This window comes from Ranitomeya imitator, chromosome 5, assembly GCF_032444005.1.
Source record: "Ranitomeya imitator isolate aRanImi1 chromosome 5, aRanImi1.pri, whole genome shotgun sequence".
Classification (NCBI taxonomy): domain Eukaryota; kingdom Metazoa; phylum Chordata; class Amphibia; order Anura; family Dendrobatidae; genus Ranitomeya; species Ranitomeya imitator.
Window position 1 is genome coordinate 375,738,907 of NC_091286.1, and position 20,052 is coordinate 375,758,958.

The 20,052-nt window shown below is 41.7% G+C and overlaps 1 protein-coding gene across 1 annotated transcript in view; it reads right to left on the reverse strand.

The window, feature by feature from the left end:
- The window catches only part of PHF3 (PHD finger protein 3), a 137,458-nt gene that overhangs the window by 83,614 nt on the left and 33,792 nt on the right, over positions 1–20,052 (reverse strand). The window contains exons 2-5 of the mRNA XM_069726686.1: positions 15,642–15,908; positions 10,440–10,589; positions 7,214–8,765; positions 3,956–4,277 (exon numbers count right to left, since the gene is read on the reverse strand). Coding sequence (XP_069582787.1) covers positions 3,956–4,277; positions 7,214–8,765; positions 10,440–10,589; positions 15,642–15,885 — 2,268 coding nt within the window. The 5' untranslated portion in view covers positions 15,886–15,908. The remainder of the gene's footprint in view (positions 1–3,955; positions 4,278–7,213; positions 8,766–10,439; positions 10,590–15,641; positions 15,909–20,052) is intronic.

Sequence of the window (20,052 nt, forward strand, 5' to 3'; positions counted from 1 at the left end):
CATTGTTACTTAAAAGGGATACTCAAGGGTATTTATTGCTTGGAATGGACACTTCGGGTACTGTAACTTTCAGAAAAGCATATCTAGCGTTATTACTTGCTAGGTTGCACATTGGGGGCTTTACTACTTTCTATGGGACGTTATCATTTTTGTAAGCCCCCTCTATCCGGCACATTGTGTTTGTTGCATTTATTTATGGAGTGGTAATATGACATAATATTTGAAGTATTGGGGTCACTGCTCCATGCTGGAAGAGCAGGCAAAATGGGGAGGCTGTGCAGTTTAGGATTAGATGGGGATGTGAGAAGTCCTGGCTGGAAGAAGTCATCATTTCTGTCTGGGCAAATGGAAAAGTCGCGAAAAGAAAACAACTCCACCAGAAAGAGTGTAATCTGTAAGTCCATATACTGTATATCTCTGAACAGTAATCTCCGTAATATTGTTGGCTGGACTGGTATCTACCACTCTATGGTCACCGTATGGCGATAATATTGGTCTTTTTTCCTTTTTATATTTAGTAACAGCTTAATACATTTCAGTCATGCAGTGATAGGTGTTTGGCAGTATTATTGGTCTTGGTACAGTGTGTGTTATGTAGTGGCAATGGTCATATTATAATATGTGCTGTAGTCACTGTGTAGTGGTGATGGTAGAGGACAATGGGTAGCAGTATTAGTTTGACCTTGTATAGTCGTAATTTGGTAATATTGGCCTTTACAGTGTATTTTAGATTAGCACCAGTGATATACTGTAATTATATATGTATAGATCCTCTTAAGTGGTGGGGAGGTTGCATGGGGAAACACATACTTTGGGGCTTGGGCCCCTGATCTTTTAAGACTCTAGAAACGCCCCTAGAAGGACCTGTGTGGTCAGCTTATGTGGGAATAAGTCACCTACATGACAGAATTAAAGCCAATTTGTAGAGGGCAACAGGCTAAAATTTCTCAAGATGGCCAAGTATAATCAACAATTATTGGAAATGCTTAGATGCAGTTATTAGTTCACACCAGATACTGAAAGGAGAGGTTCACATAAATTTTGCTACTCACATTCTCCTTTTTTTGAATGAGGGAAATCATCCAAAGTGTAATTTTTTTGTACTCAATTGTTTGATTTTGTTCTCTTTACTTTCATTTAATGTGAAAATCTGATGTAGTTTTGGGTCAAATTAATGCATAAAAAAGGGAAATTCTGAAGGCTTCACAAACTTTCAAGCTCCTCTGTATAAGGGAAAAATAGAGCCAGGGTCTCATCTGACCAAGCTGTTGGGTTGCACTATGCAACCGCAAAGAGTGAACCAAGCAAAAAGTAAGTGGAGAAATAGCCTTTCCAAGGTATCGAGGAAGTAGAGCGAAATACCATAGATAGAGCCACATACAAGAAAAACAGGATGGGGGAAAATGCACTGCAGCAACCTGCTCAAGACCCAATTAGGCTATGTGCACACGTTCAGGTTTTTTCGCGCTAAAAACGCTATAAAAACTCATTTAAAACGCATACATTATGCATTCTATCATTTAGAGTGCATTCTGCATGTTTTGTGCACATGGATGCGTTTTTATCTGCGAAAAAAACGCATCGCGGTAAAAAAAATGAGCATGTTCATTATTTTTGCGGATTTTCTGCGTTTTTCCCGCAATTCTATGCATTTGGAGAAAAACGCACAAAGAATGCATCAAAAACGCGTCAAAATCGCGGTAAAAACGCATGCGGATTTCTGGCAGAAATGTCCGGTTTTTGTCAGGAAAATTTCTGCAAGAAATCCTGACGTGTGCACATACCCTTAAAAAAAAGTGAAGACTGTCCTGACCTGATAGGATTAAACAGGTAATCCTGGGAGATAAAAATGCATTTCAATCTACATTCTGTTAAACTATAAAGCTTCGCACCTCTGTGCTTGTTCTTCTATGTAAATTCATATGATTTTACTACTATTCACTGTGCCCTCATGTCGCAGCACTGCTGCTGCTCCCGAGTGCTCCCTTCCCTTCTGGGACTCTACAGCAAAGATAAGGTGGTGTGACTTGTAGCTTGCTGCTTATTATGCAAGCTAGGCTATTGGCCAATACTTATCATTGATCTGATGTCCCACTCCTTCCTCACTCTTGTTCTGTAAATGACCTGGAGAAGCAAGGAGAGGTCTTGGTCAGGGGGACTGGCTTACATAACAAGCAGTTAGGGTACCGTCACACTATACCATTTAGATCGCTACGACGGTACGATTCATGACGTTCCAGCGATATCGTTACGATATCGCTGTGTCTGACACGCAGCAGCGATCAGGGATCCTGCTGAGAATCGTACGTCGTAGCAGATCGTATGGAACTTTCTTTCATCGCTGGATCTCCCGCTGTCATCGCTAGATCGGTGTGTGTGACACCGATCTAGCGATCTAGCGATGCGATCCAGCGATGCGTTCGCTTGTAACCAGGGTAAACATCGGGTAACTAAGCGCAGGGCTTAGTGCTTCCCGCACTGTGACTGCCGGCCGTAAAGTGAAAGCAGAGCACAGCGGTGACGTGCTTTCACTTTCACTTTACAGCCGGCAGTCACAGTGCGGGAAGCAGACTGCAAGGGACCTGACGGACACCAGATTTAAGTATGTGCTATTTTTTTTTTTTTAGTTTTACGCTTGTAACCAGGGTAAACATCGGGTTACTAAGCGCGGTCCTGCGCTTAGTTACCCGATGTTTACCCTGGTTACCCAGGGACCTCGGCATCGTTGGTCGCTGGGGAGCTGTCTGTGTGACAGCTCCCCAGAGACCACACTACGATTTACCTACGATCACGGCCAGGTCATATCGCTGGTCGTGATCGTAGGTAAATCGTATAGTGTGACGGTACCTTTAGACACAAGACTCATCTCCTGATCGGTCACATATCGTCCCAGTAGGGAGGTGGAGTACTCAGTAGCAGCAGTGCTTTGACGTGAGGACATGAGAAGCAGTACATATAAGAACAGGCAGAGCGTTAGATGGCAATGCATTTTTTAACTCCTGGGAACTCACCTCTAAGGGATAAAAAAAGAAATGGGTCTGAAGAGAAAGCTGTTCAAGGGCTCACGGAAGAAAATAATCTTTTAACCTGTAAGGTAGAGTGTTGTTGCAGCCATAGACTCAAAATAGAGACAATAGTGCCAAAAATATATACAATCATTAACCTAATATGAGAAAACCATACACATTATTATTAATATAAATACAAAAATACCCTATTGAAGGGTAAAATAAGAATACAAATTGATGGAAGTAAATGTATCTAAAATGTAACAAAAGTAAGTAATATATACCTGTAAGCACAAGCTGCAACAGAGGAATATGCTGCAATATCCAAAGAAGCGCAAAAGCAGACAAATAACTAGGGTCTGAAAGCAGAATAAGTTACATTTTGCCACCAGCCTTCTCAAGGGTTTGTTGGAAGGATACTATAAGATTCCTCATGGCTAGGCCGCAGGAGTACTACCAATTCCTGCACGGTCACACAGTTGTGAGCGTATGCTGGTTGGACATAGAAAGCAGGCAGAAATGGAGAGTCATGGCGAGTATCAAAGGAGCTGCGCAACCTTACTCCAATTCTTGAAGGTGGGAGAAATGGTGTCATTTCATTACAACAATCCCTCTAGTCACTTCAAGCATTGATGGACTGTTTTAAAGGTTTCTCACCGAGAAGTGAAAAATAGTAAAAATAAACTGAGATAATAAAAGCAGGAAGGACTTGCAGACGCAGGGAGGTCTGTTTCCTATGGACACCAAGGCAGAATAGTTTAGCTCAGTGTTTGTAGTAGGGCTATAGACACCTATTATTTAGTGTCTGCCTCCCAGTGGCAGCAGTTTTCCTATGACCCACCCACCACTCTCACCTACTCAATGGCATGAGAGCAAATATCACCCCATTAACCAGATCATTTGCATGGGGTAGGCAGGCATACCAAAAAGCTATTGAGACAAGATACCTTTTTGGAGATCTTAACTTTGTGTTCTTTGTTTTTCAGGGTATCCTCACTTGCACTTGGCTTAGATTTTTCTTGAGGTAAGCCATGACATTCTGTTATCATTGTTTTATCATTTTCCAAAGTTTTAAGATCTTGGGGTAAATCGCTCTTCGGATTATCACTAGAAACATCTGCTTCTATATCCATTTTTTCTTCGTCTGCACAGCACTTTGCACAAATATATTCCTTGTCATCCACTTCCATTTGCTGTGCTTGAGCTAGGCTTAAGCCAACACATTCTCCATGGAACCAATCATCACACCTTCCACAACCTACCATGAACCTGATAAAGGAAAAACGGTCTAATTAGAATGGGAATTCGTGATATAGAACATATACTGCAAGATAAAATAATTCACAGTCATGTGTAATGCAGATGGACACCATGTTAACGACCAGATTTAATATACAAGGTAGACTGGATAACAGTTATAAGATCGTGTGATTAACATATTCAGAAAAATCACTCAAAGAGGTTCTCCATGTCACACCGGCAGGATATGCAATGATTGTTGGGGTCTGACCTCAGAGAGCTCCACCAATCCCAAGAATTAGGATGATGCCGAGCCTTACTTCCCCCATTTTTCCCCTGGACGGTTGCGCTAATGAATGGAACCAGCTGCCGTTTCCTGCATAGGTAGGTGGCTAGACGCTCTACTGCGCATATGCAGAAAGAAAACTGCACTATACTGAAGGAACGACCATAATATTCACACTAGACTGACTGCAGCTACCATATACAGGTGCAGCTCACAAAATTAGAATATCATCAAAAAGTTAATATATTTCCGTTCTTCAATACAAAAGTGAAACTCGTTTATTAGATAGAGTGATTACAAATAGAGTGATCTATTTCAAGTGTTTATTTCTATTAATGTTGATGATGCTGGCTTACAGCCAATGAAAACCCATAAGTCATTATCTCAGTAAATTAGAATACTTTATAATACCAGCTTGAAAAATTATTTTAACATCAGAAATATTGGCCTACTGAAATGTATGTTCAGTAAATGCACTCAATACTTGGTCGGGGCTCCTTTTGCATCAATTAACTGCATCAACACAGCATGGCATGGATGATATCAGTCTGTGGCACTGCTGAGGTGGTATGGAAGCCCAGGTTGCATTGATAGCAGCCTTCAGGTCATCTGCATTGTTGGGTCTGGTGTCTTTCATCTTCCTCTTGACAATACCCCATAGATTCTCTATGGGGTTAAGGTCAGGCGAGTTTGCTGGCCAATCAAGCACAGAGATACTGTTGTTTTTAAACCAAGTATTGGTACTTTTGGCAGTGTGCACAAGTGCCAAGTCCTGCTGGAGAATGAAATTTTCATCTCCAAAAAGCTTTTCAGCAGAGGGAAGCATGAAGTCCTCTAAAATTTCCTGGTAGACGGCTACGCTGACTTTGGTCTTGATAAAACACAGTGTACCTACACCAGCAGATGATATGGCTCCTGAAACCATCATTGATTGTGGATACTTCACACTAGACCTTGGAAATCAAGGTCCCAGAGTCTGGAGGAAGAGTGAAGAGGCACACAATCCAAGCTGCTTGAGATCTAGTGTGAAGATTTCCACAATCAGTGATGGTTTGGGGAGCCATGTCATCGGCTGGTGTAGGTCCACTCTGTTTTATGAAGACCAAAGTCAGCGCAGCCGTCTACCAGGAAATTTTAGAGCACTTCATGCGAGTATCTCCACAGAAAAAAAAAAGCGGCAGCACTCACCGATGTTGAAGTTGGGTACGTCTTTTATTCAAGCATATAGAAAAACCTTCACGGTCCGGGAGGGTGGGATGGTGACAGGAGTGTGCGGGGAGAGACTTCATGAGGGTATACCCTCTTGTATACTTATTTTTTTGACTATGCAAATGGCACAGTTGGTAACAGTTCCCAATAGTGGATTTTCTTTGCACTAGTAGCACTTTGTTTTATGAATGGGTAGTTGTTAATATTATTATGAGATATATATTATAACGTGTGCTGATGAGTCTATCATCTTGAGCATTATATGTATGGAGGTATTTACCCCATGACTTGGTTTTTGAATATATGTTTTACACTTTACATACTGAATGGTATCTCTGCTCTCACAGATGAATATATGCCATTATTGTTCTGTACTCTTTTTGGGCTGTTTTTTTTGTATATTGTTGTCCCCTTGTTCACTTTTTTACTTTTTAAATAACTCTCTATATCGTATCAATAAAGATTCTCATGATTTTATGGCATTTGGCTTCCTGTCCCATATTTTTGATGCTTAGTAGTAGATTGTTTGCACCAATTCAGCCAAAAAGACCTGCTGATGTTAAGATGTGTCTGCCACTTGATTTCTATACATCATTTATGAGTATTGTAATCTGAGGTGCTGTCAATTTGTGGTTTCTATAGCTGGTAACTCTGATGAACTTATCCTCTAGAGCAGTGGTAATTATTTGTCTTCCTTTCTTGGAACAGTCCTCACGAAAGCTAGTTTCATCAAAGCGATTAATGGTTTTAATGCCTGCACTTGAGGATGTATTCAAGGTTCTAGCAATGTTCTGAATTGTATGACCTTTGGGTCTTAAAATTATGATGTACAATTGTTTCCCTATTTCGGCTTAGAACAGTTGTGGAATAGGGATGGCTATTGTATGGAACTGTGTTCCAATACTGCCTCTGCAATACAGACCTCCTGTGCACAAATGGTTTCTGAAAGCCTAGGATTCCAAAAATTAACTATATGATGCAAACCTGTTCCCTGGAAGCATTTCCAAGAGGGTATCAAGATATTATCAGCGTAAAGGGAAGGGGATAGTTTGAGAAATCTAAGGTTTCATACATATTCTGGTGTCCTTCACGTGTGTTTTGTTACTCCTTCTTTCCATATGTGTCACTCTGTTGTTTTACTGCCAGTAGGTTGAATCTACAATGTGCACATTCCAATAAGAACCATTGCATGAACAGTGTGTCCAAGCTTTTTACTGTACATTTTATATTGTACTGTACATGGCCATAATATGCATAAATATACATTTAGCAGGTTATTCAGTCTAAAATATGAATGATAAAACTAAAAGGAAAATGAAGAAAACATTTTTTTTCAATGTTTGTGTTACAAGATCAAAAGTGCACAATTATATGTAACACCAAACAGTACTTTAAATAAAAAAAATAAAAATTAAGTTACAAATATAGCAAAGACATAAAAGGTTCACAATGGTACAAAAAAATTGCCTACCTATTTCCATGAAGTTTTCTACAAGAACTACAATGTCTAGTTGGGTTCCAAACATACTTTTCAGTTGGAGATGTTACATCTGTTCCTTCTTTTTTGATAGTGGGAATGTTATCAGGAATGAACAATGGAGGCTCATCCACAGAAACACTTTTACTACTCCTCCTCTGCCGAGGCGGCAGTGACTTCTTCAGCTTGCTTCGCTCCTCTGACTGCTCAGTTGCCTCTTTCTTTTCCTCATCGTCCTTGGTTTGATGGCTCACTTTAGAGGATGCCTGTTTACCGACAGCCCTGTCACTTGAATGAGACAAGCTCCTAGCACGAGAACGAGATGGACCCACTTGAGCCACTTCTTTCAAACTTCCTTGACCATCTCTTAATGCATCATCCAACTGTTTTAACAACGTGGACGTGTTCCGCTTCTTGTCCACCAGATCCAATTTCTTTTTCATTTTACTCTTTAAAGGAACTTTATCGGCTTTCCTACCATCAGATAATTTCTTCTTTAAATTGACAATTTTATTTTTTTCAGGCTGGCTTACAGATGGAGGGCTGACATTTTTAGTGATTTTAGTCCTACTTTGAGGGTTATTATTATTTAAGCTGGCACGTTTTGAAGGCACTAGGCTCTTCTCCAAATGTTCTTCACCCACTGGTAATTTGGATGAAGTTAATTTGACTTTTTTTACACCTTTTCTGTTTCGACTTTTCTTTTTGTTAATATCATTCTCAGCTGTTATTTCATTCTGTGACACTTGAACCTTTTCTTCCCTTTTCCAGCTTCCAGCTGGATTTTGAATGCTACTTTCAAGAGCAGAAATATCAGTTTCAGTATTTAACTTAATGCTGGGATCTATAATTTCAGAAGAAATGAAGCGAGTCTCTATATTGCTACCCTGTGTAGGTCCTTTATCAGCATTTTGCAACATACATTCATCATTCATTTCAGGGTGCACCACTGCTTTCACATCCAGATTACATTCAACTCCTGATAGAAGGGCCAGCTCTTGATGAACTTTATCATATATTTTATCTGTCTTTTTATCTTCAGGTAGATACGACGAATATTCTTTATCATCGCTTGGTGCTGCTAAGGCTTGCCCACTAGCATGTTGTCCTTCTGAATTACTAGAGTCGCGTTCAGTCATTTCATCTACAACTTTATTAGAATTTTCATGAAGCAAACTAAGGACATCATCATGTAAAATGTCTGCCTTATCCCCAGCTTTTTCCAAAATGTACTCTGTATTAGACAAAAGATCATTTACTGGACTTAGACACTCTGCTGTCGTTTTATTTTCAGAAGTATTAATGTTATCCTTATTAGCTATTCTTGTCGATCTCCTGGAACTTTCTGGAGATGTGCTCGTTTCTTCTAACGGAATTGTTCCTCTGTTTCTTACATCATTAGTCTCTATCTGTAGAAGGTCTTCCTCTTCTTTTACTTTATCTACGGCTGTATCTTTCCTTGAAAATTTTGTTTTTTTGGGACTTGAAACCTGTACGGGATTTGAGGATTTCTCAGCTGTGCTTTGCCTCAGCGATCTTGTGGATTCTGTTTAGAAATGAAACGGAAATCAATTTGAAACCACATCATTTTATATGGAACACTGGCATCTGATTAGACGGTTGTAAAAACAATGACAGTGTTGGGCTATACACAATTCTCGCCTTTCCAATACACTGCATAGCAGACTCTGCTTCTACATTGCTGCCTAGGACAGCCATGGTTTGGTTTGCACTTTTGAGAATATTTATGCACTAGGACACAGTATCCTGTGTGGGATTCTAGGCTCCTGTATCCAGAATCACAATGCTACAGCACTGGTTCTACTATTAGATGATGGTGCACAAATATCAGCAGCCTACAGTGCAGACCACAGCGGCAGAATCTGCCAAGTGAGTGATTCTATTTTATTGTTTGTTCTCCTGAACGATCATCATTTTTCTATAAAACTGGAAGTAAACTTTAAAGATGACCTGTCGGAAGCTTTTTCCTTTATATACTGCTGCTAGCACCTTGTCTACATCTTAATGCACTTACCTACAACCCTTTTACAACTTCACAGCAGTGCTCCATCATTTGAAGAATAGTTTTAGAACTCTGCACCACTCCTCTCTGCAATTGCTGCCCCTTTCTATTGAAGTAGATAATGTCTTAATACCACCTTGTAAGAGACATTAAGGTCTGAGACATTAATCAAAGTTGGACGGGCGGCGACTGCACGTGGAGACGTAGTGACAAATTTGGTCTGGAGACATATATCACACCACTTGGAACAGGTTTGCATGCAGCACGGGACCTTTATAAAACTATCTTACAAAAGGTATGTTTCGCTTCCGTGTTGCTGTAGGGACGTGCATGAAGATGAATAAAAGGCAGTGAAAGAAGTATTTAAAGGTTAAAAAAAAATCAGCTGACAGCTTCTCTTTAATGTCACTTAATTCTGCAACACTGCTTTTTCTGTCAACACTATCATCTACCTGCCATTCTTAAGATGAGTAGCCAAAGCATCAGAGACTGGTTGTAAAGGACACAGCCTTAAAAACCATATTTTTTTCACTGGGAAATTTAGGAAACAGATCTTGACTTTTGGTTTCCTTCACGATTACGTTGGTCTTCAGCTCGAGGCAAAATGATCTCAGAACTGAGAGCAGAGAAGGTAAACAGGCGTGAACCACATTTAGTGAGTTTTTGTGTGTGTCACAACATGAAGCATGTCTGTGACAGCAGCAGTCTCTTTAATGGCTACTGTCAGTAAGGGGGTGTGCACAAAGCAGCGTTTTTACCATGTTTTTTTTCTTGGAGGTTTTACCATGAAAAATACAGTATTTTGCTTTCCTAGAAAAGTGAATGAGATTTCTGAGATGTCTTGCACGTGTTGCTTATTTTTTCCTTACAGATTAGAAACAGTTTATTTCAAGGTTTTTCACCCAGTCTAATGAATGGGGAAAAAGTGCATTAAAAAAACATAGAAAAATGCAAAAAAAACTCGCAGTTTTTTTATGCAGCTTTTTTCTTGCGAAAAGACACGTTTTTGATGCAGATGTGTCTGCAGAAAACACTTAGCGTGTGCACGTTCATGTAAGAACAGATAGAGTGATTTTAGGGTAACAGGTGAAACATGAGATGAGCACCTGCCCATCTGTATGTGTACGGCACTATACGGTATGTGTACGGTACTACACTATGCAGTACCATCATGAATGCAAAGTTAAAGTTACTTACCCTGTGCTTTTAAGCGTGGAGATTTCCTCACTGATTTCCTAGATGCTTCATCCAATTTATCAACATTTTTATCAGAAAGAATGAGATCCTCTACATCATTGACACTGACTTTATCGACACCAACATCCATTATATCATCAAGACCAACACCTTAAGTGGAGAAAAAAAAAAGACATAAAATCTAACAAGCAGGAAGACTTTTCTTGACACACAAGAACTGATAAAATGATCAACCCCGTTAAGCAAAAATAAAAAACAGTCACCTAACTTTTTTCCTTTTTTGGAAAATTGCAAACAAAGGAGCCATGTTTATAAATGCACATATTATGGGTATGTTCACACGTTCAGGATTTCCATCCTTTTTTTTTCAGGACAGTTTTTTTTAAAAACTGCAGCTCTTGGCAGAAAACGCAGGTCCTTTTTTTGGTCCTTTTTTGATGCGTTTTTTGATGCGTTTTTTGATGCGTTTTTTTATCCTTTTTTTATGCAGTTTTCTATGCAGAGACTGTGTGTTTCCTAGGAAGCTTTTTAGGGCTCAAATGGCTGAAAATACCCTAACCCTACCCCTACCCCTAACCCTACCCCTACCCCTATTCTAACCTTAGTAAAAAAAAAAAAAAAAAAAAAAAAATTCTTAATTTTTTTATTGTCCCTACCAATGGGGGTGACAAAGTGGGGGGGGGTGTCATTTACTATTTTTTTATTTTGATCACTGAGATATAACCTATCTCAGTGATCAAAATGCACTTTGGAGCGAATCTGCCGGCCGGCAGATTCGGCGGGCGCACTGCGCATGCGCCCGCCATTTTGCAAGATGGCGGCGCCCAGGGAGAAGACGGCCGGACGGACACCGGGACGACGGGTAAGTATAAGGGGGGGAGATTAGGGCACGGGGGGGGGGCATCGGAGCACTGGGGGGGGCCTCGGAGCACGGGGGGGGGGCATCGGAGCACGGGGGGCGGGATCGGAGCACGGGGGGGCAGCCACACTCCGCCCACGCACTTCCGCCCGCTCCCCCGCACTTCCTGCTGCAGCGGTTCTGCACATCAAATCGCAGTAAAACCCGCAGATATATTTTTGATCTGCGGGTTTTACTGCGATTTTGACCTCACAATGGAGGTCTATGGGTGCAGAACCGCTGCGGTTCAGGAAAAAGAAGTGACATGCTCCTTCTTTTTTGCCGCAGCTATTCTGCGCGGCTTTTTAAACGAAATTACGGACCATGTGCACAGCAGTGACTGTTTTCCATAGGGTTACATTGTTATGTACCCTGCATGGAAAACTGCTGCGGAACCGCAGCGGCAATACCGCTGCGGTTCCGCAGCGGCAATACCGCTGCGGTTCCGCAGTAAAAAACGCACTGTGTGAACATGGCCTATCTAGGGCTTTTTCTTATGTATTACATCTGCATTTACTTTTATAGAAAGAAGCAGTACCAGATTTGTCACACATCTTATGACAACTGAGAATAAAATGGAGTTCTAATTGATATTTGGCAATTTGATGGAAAAAAACAGCATGCTGTGCAGCACTTATTTTTGTTCAGCAAATGTGATGAAATCTGCAATGCTATGTATTTATCTTTAAATTATTTAACTTGTGTTCAGCGGTCTTAAAAAGAGTCACTTTGACATGGTAGGATGGTTTTTACGATTTTTTTGATTAAAAAAAAGTTAACTATTTACTGCAGGGTCTTGGATTTTGTCTGTTCAGTAGCCAGTGTGGACATGCTCTTACACATTGCATGTACAGTACAGACCAAAAGTTTGGACACACCGTCTCATTTAAAGATTTTTCTGTATTTTCATGACTATGAAAATTGTACATTCACACTGAAGGCATCAAAACTATGAATTAACACATGTGGAATTATATACTTAACAAAAAAGTTTGAAACAACTGAAATTATGTCTTATATTCTAGGTTCTTCAAAGTAGCCACCTTTTGCTTTAATGACTGCTTTGCACAATCTTGGCATTCTCTTGATGAGCTTCAAGAGGTAGCCACGGGGAATGGTTTTCACTTCACAGATGTGCCCTGTCAGGTTTAATAAGTTGGGATTTCTTGCCTTATAAATGGTGTTGGGACCATCAGTTGTGTTGTGCAGAAGTCTGGTGGATACACAGCTAATAGTCCTACTGAATAGACTGTTAGAATTTGTATTATGACAAGAAAAAAGCAGCTAAGTAAAGAAAAACGAGTGGCCATCATTACTTTAAGAAATGAAGATCAGTCAGTCCGAAAAATTGGGAAAACTTTGAAAGTGTCCCCAAGTGCAGTGGCAAAAACCATCAAGTGGTACAAAGAAACTGGATCACATGAGGACCGCCCCAGGAAAGGAAGACCAAGAATCCCTCTGCTTCTGAGGATAAGTTCATCCAAGTCACCAGCCTCAGAAATCGCAGGTCAGCAGCAGCTCCGATTAGAGACCAGGTCAATGCCACACAGAGTTCTAGCAGCAGACACATCTCTACAACAACTGTTAGGGCTCCTTTCCACTTGCGAGATGAACATCCCTGTCTCGCATGTGAAAACCAAGCTGTGGCGCCGGCACTCCAGAGCGGAGAGTGCAGCTGCATAGCAACACATGGAGCTGCACGCTCCACTCCCAAGTGCCGGTGCCAGAGCTTGGTTTTCACATGCGAGACACGAACGTGTTTCTCGCAAGTGGAAAGGAGCCCTTAAGAGGAGACTTTGTGCAGCAGGCCTTCATGGTGAAATAGCTGCTAGGAAACCACTGCTAAGGACAGGCAACAAGCAGAAGAGACTTTTTTTGGGCTAAAGAACACAAGGAATGGACATTACACCAGTGGAAATATGTGCTTTGGTCTGATGAGTCCAAATTTGAAATCTTTGGTTCCAACCAACATGTCTTTGTGCGATGCAGAAAAGGTGAAAGGATGGACTCTACATGCCTGGTTACAACCGTGAAGCATGGAGGAGGAGGTGTGATGGTATGGGGGTGCTTTGCTGGGGACACTGTTGGGGATTTATTCAAAATTGAAGGCATACTGAACCAGTATGACTACCACAGCATCTTGCAGCGGCATGCTATTCCATCTGGTTAGCGTTTATTTGGACCATCTTTTATTATTCAACAGGACAATGACCCCAAACACACCTCCAGGCTGTGTAAGGGCTATTTGACCAAGGAGAGTGATGGGGTGCTACGCCACATGACATGGCCTCCACAGTCATCAGACATGAACCCAATCGAGATGGTTTGGGGTGAGCTGGACCGCAGAGTGAAGGCAAAAGGACCAACAAGTGCTAAGCATCTCTGGGAACTCCTTCAAGATTGTTGGAAGACCATTCCTGGTGACTACCTCTTGAAGCTCATCAAGAGAATGCCAAGAGTGTGCAAAGCAGTCATCAAAGCAAAAGGTGGCTACTTTGAAGAACCTAGAATATAAGACACAATTTCAGTTGTTTCACACTTTTTTGTTAAGTATATAATTCCACATGTGTTAATTCATAGTTTTGATGCTTTCAGTATGAATGTACAATTTTCATAGTCATGAAAATACAGAAAAATCTTTAAATGAGAAGGTGTGTCCAAACTTTTGGTCTGTATTGTATACCAACTTATATTCTAGTTCATCTCTTACTTTTGCTTTAGGTTTATGCACTTAGTGCAGGTAATAGTGTGGCCTCCCTTTCTTTGAGGTGGACATTACATTTACATAGATACCCATGGCTGGGTGTCCATTAGTCGGGGTCTCGGTCCATCTCAGCCCTTATTCACATTTATGTAATTAAACATATGGTAAGGTTTTATAACAGAGGTTAGCGCCGTACCAAGTAGGATCACCTTGACATGGTGGGATGGCTTTTACTTTTTTTTTAAATCAAAACGATATTAAATTTGCTGACGACACAAAGCTAGGAGGGATAGCTAATACTAGAGAAGAGAGAGAGAGGATTCAAAAATATAAAAATAAACTGGAGCAGTGGGCAGCAACTAACAGAATGGTTTTTAACAAGGAAAAATGCAACGTACTATATCTGGGCAATAAAAATGATAAATGCATATCCAGAATGGGAGGAATAGGGCTAAGCAACAGCACATGGGAAAAAGACTTGGGTATACTAATAGATCATAAACTGAACATGAGTCAACAGTGTGATGCAGCAGCAAAAAAGGCAAATGCAATTCTGGGATGTATTAACGGAAGCATACAGTCTAGATCACGTGAATTTATTATTGCCCTTTACTCATCTTTGGTCAGACCTCATCTGGAATACTGTTTCCAGTTTTGGGCACCACTTTTTAAAAAAGACATCAACAAACTGGAGCAAGTTCAGAGAAGAGCGACCAGAATGGTGACCGCTCTGCAAACTATGTCCTATGAGGAACGGTTGCAGGATTTGGGAATGTTTAGCAGGCAAAAGAGAAGATTGAGAGGAGATTTAATAGCTGTCTACAAATATCTGAAGGTTTGTCACATTGTAGAAGGATCAGCTTTATTCTCATTCGCACAAGGAAAGACTAGAAGCAATGGGATGAAACTGAATGAGAGGAGACACAGATTAGATATTAGAAAAAACTTTTTGACAGTGAGCGTGATCAAGGAGTGGAACAGGTTGCCACGAGAGGTGGTGAGTTCTCCTTCATTAGAAGTCTTCAAACAAAGGCTGGACAGACATCTGTCTAGGATGAGTTAGTGAATCCTGCTTTGAGCAGGGGGTTGCACCAGATGACCCAGGAGATCTCTTCCAACTCTACCATTCTATGATTCTAACTAAGTACCCTACATTATTTTCATGCACTGTTACTGAACAAATACCCTGCAGGAAATAGTGCATGAAAATAATGTAGAGTGTTTAGTTCATATTGTTTTGACCAAAAATACGTAAAAGCCTAATCCTTCTCTGCCAGAAATCATTATTGTAGGAAAATAAGAATGCCACCATACACATCGTTGTGTTTGGCTGACTTTAATGTGCAAGGGGGTCTTTACATTTAAAAAAAAGTGATGTTGCTCACCCTAAGTTGCAATTTCCATACACAGTATTTTTATTACTGCTCAATATTAATCTACCATGTAAAAATTAATGCTGATATGGAATAGTTTTGACAGTGGTTAACGGCAGCATATTTGTATCTTCAACTACCCTGCTGGCTCATATTTGACCCAATTGCTGAACTTTAGATTTCTTTGATATGTGTCAAAAAATGTTAATTTTCGTATATTCACAAACCTGTTGTGGTTGGCAACTGGAAATTGGGTTCAGCGTTGTCCAAAACTGGTAGACAGAATTGGGTGCTTGCCGATCCAAGCATAGGATCCTTGTCACTGAGCATGTTCTTCAAGGAGTCTTCAATGGCATGTTGGCTTGCGGCGAAATCGTCACAGCCTTCACTTTCTAGGTTATCGCCTAGAAATAGGGCATCATCCAAATGTTCACTAGGGATTAAATGGTTGAATGTGTCAACTATATCCATGAAGAATTCTGTATATTTCAGTCCTGTGAAAAAAAAACATCTAGAGTTATTCAATTGCAGAAAGTTCTTTAGCATTATTCAACAACACACTGCAGCCAAAATCTACATAAAATGCTTACTTATCTAGTCCTGACTTTTTATGTTTTACTAGATGGTGGCCTGATTCTAACGCATCGGGTATTCTAGAATATGTATGTAGTTTATTTATGAAGTTTTCAGAATAATGCAATTTATATGTACACAGGATTCGGCCGCGACCAATTAGCAAAGAGTGGTTCAAATTCCGCGCCAATTCGCGGGCGGACTGCGCCTGTCGGTGATTGTTCGCGGCCGGGCGCCATGTAGTATATAGCACAGACACGCCACATAGTATATTGCCCAGCCAGGAAGTATATTGCTCAGCCACGTAGTATATTGCCCAGCCACGTAATATATTGCACAGAGCCACCTAATATATTGCACAGAGCCACCTAATATATTGCACAGAGCCACCTAATATATTGCACAGAGCCACCTAATATATTGCACAGAGCCACCTAATATATTGCACAGAGCCACCTAATATATTGCACAGCCATGTAATATATTGCACAGCCACGTAATATATTGCACAGCCACGTAGTATATTGCACAGCCAACGTAGTATATAGAACAGCCCACGTAGTATATAGCACAGAGACGTAGTATATAACACTGCCCATGCAGTATATAACACAGGCCACGTAGTATAGAGCACAGCGATGTAGTATATTGCCCAGCCACGTAATATATACCACAGCCACGTAGTATATAGCACAGTCCATATAGTATATAGCACAGAGATGTAGTAAATATAGGCAGCATCAATAGTAAAAAGTCGGTCACACAGGGTTAATAGCAGCGTTAACGGACTGCGTTACACCGCGGCATAACGCGGTCCGTTAACGCTACCATTAACCCTGTGTGAGCGCTGACTGGAGGGGAGTAGGGAGCGACCATTTTACCGCCGGACTGTGCCCGTCGCTGATTGGTCGTGGCCGTTTTGCCGCGACCAATCATTGACTTGCGATTTCTGTGACAGAAAGACAGACAGACAGAAAGACGGAAGTGACCCTTAGACAATTATATAGTAGATTCTGCTATCAGACTCAAGTTAGAATTTTATGGGATTCTTGACAGTAGAGAGCAGAATACCATGGGAGGTCCGATAAGTTACACAGCAACTGTTGAAGGCCAAACATTAGATGTAAGATGGCAACAGGAAGAAGGTGAAAGTAAGTACCGTATATACTCGAGTATAAGCCGAAATTTTCAGATCACTTTTTGGGGCTGAAAGTCCCCCTCTCGGCTTATACTCGAGTCATACCCAGGGGTCGGCAGGTGAGGGGGAGCGGGGGCAGTCTAATTATACTCACCTACTCCTGGCGCGGTCTCTTCAGGTCCCTGACTTCCCCAGCGCCGGCAGCGTCTTCCTGTACTGAGCGGTCACATGGTACCGCTCATTACAGTAATGAGTATATTCATTACTGTAATGAGCGGTAACGGTGACCGCTCAGTACAGAAAGAAGCGGCAGCGCCGGGGAAGCAGGGACTGCACAGCGCCAGGAGCAAGTAAGTATAACGGGGAGGGGAGCGCTGTGCGATAGTCACCTGCTCTTCGTTTCGGCGCCGCTCCATCTTCAGCAGTGGCGCTCAGGTCAGAGGGCGCGGTGATGTGGTTAGTGCACGCCCTCTGCCTGAACGTCAGTGCTGAAGATGGAGCGGCACCGGAACGATCAGCACGTGAATATTGAAAGCGCCGGGGGTCTGAGCGACGGAGAGGTGAGTATGTGATTTTTTTTTTATCACAGCAAATGGGGCAAGTGTCTGTATGGAGCATCTATGGGGCCATAACGTTTGTGCAGCACTATATGGGGCCATAACGTTTGTGCAGCACTATATGGGGCCATAACGTTTGTGCAGCACTATATGGGGGCCATAACGTTTGTGCAGCACTATATGGGGGCCATAACGTTTGTGCAGCACTATATGGGGGCCATAACGTTTGTGCAGCACTATATGGGGGCCATAACGTTTGTGCAGCACTATATGGGGGCCATAACGTTTGTGCAGCACTATATGGGGGCCATAACGTTTGTGCAGCACTATATGGGGGCCATAACGTTTGTGCAGCACTATATGGGAGCCATAACGTTTGTGCAGCACTATATGGGAGCCATAACGTTTGTGCAGCACTATATGGGGGCCATAACGTTTGTGCAGCACTATATGGGGGCCATAACGTTTGTGCAGCACTATATGGGAGCCATAACGTTTGTGCAGCACTATATGGGAGCCATAACGTTTGTGCAGCACTATATGGGGGCCATAACGTTTGTGCAGCACTATATGGAGGCCATAACGTTTGTGCAGCACTATAAGGGGGCCATAACATTTGTGCAGCACTATAAGGGGGCCATAACGTTTGTGCAGCATTATATGGGGTCATAATGTTTGTACAGCACTATAAGGGTCCATAACATTTGGGCAGCACTATATGGGGCCATAATGTTTGTGCAGCACTATAAGGGGCCATAACGTTTGTGCAGCACTATATGGGGCCATAACGTTTGTGCAGCACTATATGGGGCCATAACGTTTGTGCAGCACTATATGGGGCCATAACGTTTGTGCAGCACTATATGGGGCAAGTGTCTGTATGGGGCCATAATCAATGTTTGTGCAGCACTATATGGGGCAAATATCTTTATGGAGCATCTTATGGGGCCATAATCAGCATTTGCGCAGCATTACATTGAGCAAATATGTCTATGGAGCATCTTATGGGGTCATTATTAACCTTTATGCAGGATTATATGGGGCATATTTTAATATGGAGCATCTTATGGGGCCATAATGAACTTTATGGAGCATTATATGGGGCTCCTGATTCAATATGGATATTCAAAAACACAACCTACTGATGTCTCAATTAATTTTACTTTTATTGGTATCTATTTTTACTTTTACCGGTAGCTGCTGCATTTCCCACCCTAGGCTTATACTCGAGTCATTAAGTTTTCCCAGTTTTTTGTGGCAAAATTGGGGGGGGTTCGGCTTATACTCGAGCATATACGGTATGCAATTTTTTATGCTTTAAAGCGGTTGTCCACAACTAAGACAATCCCTTCCCAATCTGAATGTTTGCCTCCATGAAAACAAAAACACTATAGAATTAAAATGGCCACTGCTTTGTGAGAGAAACCTATCCTAGAATGTTAGGCCGGGTGCCTATGAGCATGTGCAGGCGAAGCATTGCTCTCCTTCGCGTGTTGGAAGATGGGCTCCTACTACTGCAGACCCCAGAGGTACAGAGGTAAGAGGCCGCCCAAACCTCTGTGTGCCGTTTTTCTGAATAACAATGCAAGCATCTCCAGATCACAGCGGAGGAGCGTCCCTCACAGGCTCCTGTACTAACATTATAGGATAGGCTTCTGCCAGTAAAAAAAACACAAAACAATTGTGATTTGCTAGATAAATGTATTTAGGAACTCATTTATACTGACATTTCCTTCAGTTCTTTATTTTTTTTCTATTCTAAGAGAGCCTCATTTATTTTTTTTTACATTTTTGGGTGCAGTCAGACAGCTTTCTTAAGCTAGTTTCACATTTGCAGTTGAGTCCGCAGCGTCTTGTCCGCAACTGCAGCATTTTTTATCCGCATCATCTTACGCATGACTGCAAAAACTGCTGCGTTTGCATGCGATTGCGCTTTTTATCCGCATGCATTCGATATTTCCAGGAGGGCGTCTCAATGGGCGAGTCTAAATCAGTTCCTGGACATGAGCAGTCCGAAGTACTCAAGTGCAGCAAATGCAAATACATGTGTACGCATGCGTTCCCATAGACAGTAATGCGTTTTTTTAACGCACTCATCCGCGTGCGTATGCCTGCGCATATTTGACGGAAATTTGAAGCCTTAAAAATTGCAACATGGTGTGCTAGCCACGCCCCGCCTCACACCGTGAAAAGACGCATGCGTAAGCAAATGCGGGCAAGCGCATGAACCTGCGTCTACAATGTAAAAGATATGAAATCAAGACGCATTCGGATGTATGCGTCAGAAATGCTGCGGACACAACCGCAAATGTGAAACCAGCCTTAATCAGACCAAGATCAGGACGCAGTGCACTGGCTGGTGGTTCTCCT